The following is a 6,006-nucleotide window of genomic DNA, read 5'->3' as shown; positions in this document are numbered from 1 at the left end:
TTAATAGGTATGTTAAAGTTAATTATTAAAGAAATTGTTTTATTTGATAGGTACATACATTTTGATAATTTTCGCTTTTAATATTACACCATGGCATATACGCTATAGGTGACTATGGTTATTGGTTAAATAGGTGCACACATCTTTGGTATTCACACAATAAATATACTGAAGTAATTAATAATTTTTAACATATTTTAAAAGATATTGTTTCCGTTCACCGAGATGGATGCTGTACAAAAGCAAGTTACGACACTCAAAACAAGTGATCAAAAAACATGTATAAATGGATCTCACATGGTTGGAGTATTTGAAATGCTACAATCTTTACGGAAGTATGTTGTGAATAATTTTCAGCTGCTGGAAACAATTAATATTAATAACAGATTTATGTTTTTAGAGATAAAGTGTTATGTGATATCGAGTTGAAAACAGATGATGGTACAATAGTATTTGCACATAAAAATGTTTTAGTATCAGCTAGTCCATATTTCCATAAAATGTTCACTAATCTTGATGAATGCAATAAAAATCTTGTTAATATAACAGAGTTAGATTCCACTGTTTTACAACTTTTGATAAATTATATTTATACTGGCGAAATCTTGGTCACCAAAAAAAATGTAAAGGTAAATAAATATTTAATGTTTTATAGACTCATACATAAATAAATGTAATGCATTGATTTTGGTTTCTCAAGATTCTGTTAGCAGCTGCAAATCACCTACAGTTAGGTTATATAAAAAGTGTATGTGCTGAGTTTTTACAATCACAAATGGATCCTTCAAATTGTCTCGGCATCAAAGCATTTGCTAACTTACATGACTGTATGGAATTGTTATCAAGTTCTGAAGAATATATTAAAAAACAGTTTTTGTACGATATTTTTAACTTAATTTTCCATTTTTGTCATTAACGTGCATAATTTATAATATTATTTTCAGAGAAGTGGTTAAATATGATGAGTTTTTATCTCTATCTTCTGTTGAAGTGATTAAGCTCATTTCCTGTGATGACATTGCTGCCCCAATAGAAGAAAAAGTAAGCAAACAAAATTAACTATCAATACATTTTAAATAAAGATCAATGTACATTAACATATAAAACATTATATTATACAGTAGCCAGTGGCGGTAGTAATGGATTATATTTGAATAATGGACTATACAAATATAATTGATAGATTTAAGGTTGTCATAGATCTGGATAGAAGATTAACACAAATATTGTTTAATATCTGTACAATATAATAATTATTGACCATAGATTTAATTGAGTGTAGGAATCCATAAAAATCAACACTGAGGTCATGGCAGGGTTGTACAAAACTATAGGCTATATACTCACTCAGCTACAACTGTAAAGACTTTTGTCTCTAAATATGAAATTTCTAGCATCTCATTTAATATTCATATTTCTTATAATAAACTATGGTCTGTAGCTATAAACGATTAAACTTTTTAGAAAAATTATTTTCAATATTAAAATATTGAATTGTACAATAGTTTAAAGGGCGTCATTGAAATTATAATATTTGTAATTTGATTAAAATCTTAATAATTTAATAAATCGCTATAAAAACGAAACCAAGAAAAGTATAGGAGACCCTCTGATAAAATAATGGTGGTGTTAGGTATTAATTTGTGGGATCTAACTATGCAAAAATCCTTTTAATATGAGCAAGCTAAATTAATTATTTGTGTGGGTGATTGGTAGTATAAAAAATAATTATATCATTTACTAGCCCTAGTACAGGGCTAAGTACAAATTGAAGTACGGATCTTATATAATTATAGTTTGACATTTTGTTATAAATTAAATACATTTTATTTTTGGTTTGTTCTAGGTATACGAATGTGTTTTTAAATGGATAAATCATGAATTGGGTTTTAGAAAAGATTTTTTTCCCGAATTAATGGAACATGTACGTTTGTCATTAATATCAAAACAGTTTATATTAGAAAATGTAGTTGATGAACCTCTTCTTAAAAATAGTTCTAAATGTATGTTTTGTATAAGTATACTTATATAGGTTATCATGAGTTTATTTATATAGATTATCATTATAATGTTTTAAGGTAAAGATTATGTTATTGATGCATTAAATTTTCATCTTATTAAGTCACTTAATCCTTTTACCAATCCACAAACAATTTGGAGTAAACCTAGACAGTCTGGGGATTTACGAAAAGTATGATTTTGTTATTATTTATGTATCTTCAAAACTGATTGAATATTTCTTCCAGGTTATTCTTGTGTTAGGTAGGTCAGAATCCACGAAAAACTTTTCTATAAATTGGTATGACCCTGCAACCAATACATGGCGGAGAGCACTTGATATCGGAAAGGGCTGGCTGCCAGTTCATCTTGCATTAATAGCAAATAAATTTGTCTTTGGTGTAGGAAGTTCTTATACAACAAATTCTCAGTCTGTTAAAATGCTTGATTTATATTCACAAACATCCTCATGGTTACCATTGAATGACATGTCAGTTGGCCGAACAAATTTAGGAGTTGGTGTCCTAAATAATTGTGTATATGCTGTAAGTTCTATCAATATATTAGTTATTTTTTATTATGAATAGTCAATATAATATATTTTATTAAATCTAGGTTGGCGGACATGATGGTGTTAATGGTTTGAATAGTGCCGAGGTTTTTGATGTCAGTATTCAAGAATGGAGAATGGTTTCAAGTATGTCCAGTAAGAGATTCGGTGTTGGTGTTGGAGTTCTAAATAATCTTTTATACGCCGTAAATAAATATTTAATTTATAATTTCAAGTTTTATATTCATTACATTTTATTAAATTGTATAGGTAGGAGGGTATGATAAATCATCAAAGCAATTTTTGAAATCTGTTGAATGTTATGATCCGAGTATTGACACATGGAAACTAGTTGCAGAAATGTCCCTATGCCGCAGTCGTGTTGGTGTAGGAGTCTTAGAAGGCGTTATGTATGTTATTGGAGGTTGGGATGGGTCAGTAGCTCATAAAAGGGTAGAAGTCTATACAGAAAGATCCAAAGTTTGGACTAATATTCCTGATATGCATATATGCAGAATAAATCCTGGTAACTATAATTATTATTTTTTCAAAGAAAATGTATTGATTTTAGATTACATGTTTTATATAGCAGTAGTTGTATTAGACGGATTATTGTATGTTATGGGTGGAATAGACAACGATTCTACTAATTTGGATTCTCTAGAAATTTATAACCCAAAGACCAATACATGGAAGTTAGAGGAATCCAGTTTAAATTATGTTGGTCTAGTTCAAATTAATAATGGAGTAGTCATTGATGGACCACCACATTTTAAAACTAATTAGTATAAGCCATATATAGTCTCAGGGTTGATAATTTTTAATTCAATCATATGTATATCGTCTTTTTTTATTGCATAAATTTAAAATGTTGTGAATTCTCGAATGATTATTTTTTGTATAACTTAAATTGACTATTGTAGAATCATAAAACAAGCAATTTAATTAATTAAATTATATTCCATCAACTAAACATCATGTTTACATTGTATCTCATGTAACTTATTTGTGAGATACTGGTGCAATGTGCAAATTAAGTTTGTTTAAATGTTTTTAATTGTTTTTTTTACATATTAATAAAGTACCATAAGTTATAAATTATTTTATTGTTTTTTTATAACTCATTCGCCCTTATTTTATATTAATCTACTATAATTTACTTTTATATTGTAATTTCAGCTCTATGTTTGTTTTACCGTGCTTATTTAGAACTATACAGTGGCATGGCAAACTTAAGTTACTTATGAATCACAATAAATTTATATTAGTAATTATAAATACCACATAGTTAATAAGTAATTATGTTAACAGTAACTGAGAGAGATTTGTTTATTCTTGTTATGTACTTAATGCATTATTTACTATAATATGTGTAATGCCCCTAATTTCCAGGGCACCCGCCACCCTTTAAACTGAGGCACGAGCCTCAAATAAAGTCCTTCGTCACGCCACTGGAACTATAGTCTCATTTTACATAAAACTTGTTTAATCAATTATTTTTTTATTGAGAAAGTAGGTATTCTCGATTTGCATGCAGAATTATTGTTCTAATTTTGATAATGGAATCACTTAATTTTCTTCTGGTTACTCTATGATTTCTGCAATGATAGACTGGGTTTATTTAGTTCATTTTACTATGAACGCAATATGTTTGTTATTACAACTCGTTTAGGTATAATTTAAATTTTATTCTAAGCAGTATTTTATAAATTACCTACTCCTCTAACTAGATTTATTATTCATTATTTTGATTTACCATTTTTAGTTTTATACATAGGGACTAGCACGGTCGGATTTACCCATAGGCCACCAAGGCACTGGCCTAGGGCGCAATATTTTTTGGGGCGCAATTTTTTAGTTAATTTTTAATTTTTAGTCTTTCATAATTTCATAATTCTATTTACCTAACTTTATATTTTATATTAATTTTTTTCGTATACAACTTGCATGAAACTGGAGAATGGCTCACGTGGTCACGTCGCAGTAACGTTTTAATTTATAAGCTATAATAACCTTGCCGTTTGAGTTTAATCCTGCGACCAGCGCGTGTCGCGCTGCGCCGCCATCGCTAAAGGTTCGACATCGACACTCGTCGAGGCAGTTGCCTATGTTAATGCACGGAAGGTGGTTTACGGGGTGCGGCGTTATTGTGAATGGCGCATGCGCAAAACGCCAGCCAAGGCGTCTTATACACTGCCTCGGGCCGCCGGGTACATTTCTACATTATATATTATAGCCGTTCTACTATAGCTAGGTGGGGGACAGCTCGCACAGTGCTTAGTGGAATGACCCGCCTCACCCCGCACCCGGAACCACAATTAGAATACTGGAATTAATTCTGGAGATCAGGTGTCTTGATAAAGTAATTAATAATAATCACGATTTAAGATAGTATCTTAAATCGTGATAATAATAAATATTGCGGCGACGCTGGCACTATTGACCGTCTCCTGTATATTATACTGTCATACTGGCATACTGCTTCAGAAATTTGCTGATCGATTACGATTATAGAGACTAGAGTGCATAGATAAATCAAGGCGTAAAATGATTGAATTATTGTACAAGTGTACAAATGTACCTTTGCAAAATTGTATTAATATTTATTTGTTTAGTTGGTAATGTATCATACCATAATACCTATGTATATTTTAATATTTTATATTAATTTATAGTTTATTTGTAGCCTTATTGGTTCTTCATAATATATATAGCAGCCAGCAGGTACATCGTATACCTACACCGTCATACCTCTATGGCCCATATAGTCCATATGACAATATTATAATAATTTAATATGCATTTTTTGTTAAATTTTTTATAAATACGGCTTGGGGGGAGGGGCTAGGGGCCGCCCCTGTTTACAACACAAGTAAACTTTATAACGATAAACGATTCGGTGGTGTGGCGTATACACAGATATATTAATATACTAAGAATTTACATTTTTTTTTTATGAAATGTTGATATTTTTATGCTCAACGTGTTGGTGAATTAAGAATTTACCTATCCTACTTAAGTAATTTTTTTTTTGTTAATAAACCACGTAAAACCTACAATTCATTTGTACGTGGTTTATTAACAATAACATAATATAAAAAGTAAGTAAGATAAGTAGGTGAATTCTGATTTCAGCAACTTGTTGAGCATCAAAAAATCGTTTGGGAACTGGAAAGTAAACTACATTTGTTCCTACAGTTTTAATGCGTATACCACCACATATAACCACATCAGAGATCTATTCCCCGGTCTTAGAAGACCGTGATCATGACAAAATAGTATAATATATATAAATCTATTTTGTCATGACTGTGATCTATTCTGTGGTTTTATCTATATCATATATTATATTTTTTTGTATATGCCATCATGCTCTACATCCTAAACGTAGTATCAGATCACGATGTAGAATATCGTTAAGGTTTTTAATTATCAATTATTAATTATTATAATCTATA

General features: G+C 29.9%; 1 protein-coding gene across 3 annotated transcripts in view; it reads left to right on the top strand.

Moving 5' to 3' along the window:
- The first annotated feature begins 226 nt into the window (after positions 1-226).
- LOC100569249 (ring canal kelch homolog) overlaps positions 227-6,006 on the top strand; it is a 64,310-nt gene continuing 58,530 nt past the window's right edge. The window contains exons 1-10 of one of the 3 annotated variants that reach the window (XM_016801492.2): positions 227-335; positions 401-629; positions 701-876; positions 945-1,041; positions 1,847-2,003; positions 2,079-2,191; positions 2,247-2,543; positions 2,614-2,754; positions 2,819-3,074; positions 3,138-3,619. In XM_016801492.2, the coding sequence (XP_016656981.1) occupies positions 298-335; positions 401-629; positions 701-876; positions 945-1,041; positions 1,847-2,003; positions 2,079-2,191; positions 2,247-2,543; positions 2,614-2,754; positions 2,819-3,074; positions 3,138-3,334 (1,701 nt within the window). In that variant the 5' untranslated portion in view covers positions 227-297 and the 3' untranslated portion in view covers positions 3,335-3,619. Of the gene's footprint in view, positions 336-400; positions 630-700; positions 877-944; positions 1,042-1,846; positions 2,004-2,078; positions 2,192-2,246; positions 2,544-2,613; positions 2,755-2,818; positions 3,621-6,006 lie in introns of those variants that run through there. The other 2 variants (XM_016801491.2, XM_029488845.1) reach the window with 2 other exon arrangements.

The sequence above is a fragment of the Acyrthosiphon pisum genome, chromosome A1 (genome assembly GCF_005508785.2).
Source record: "Acyrthosiphon pisum isolate AL4f chromosome A1, pea_aphid_22Mar2018_4r6ur, whole genome shotgun sequence".
Taxonomy (NCBI): domain Eukaryota; kingdom Metazoa; phylum Arthropoda; class Insecta; order Hemiptera; family Aphididae; genus Acyrthosiphon; species Acyrthosiphon pisum.
This window is presented reverse-complemented; position numbering and strand designations above follow the sequence as displayed.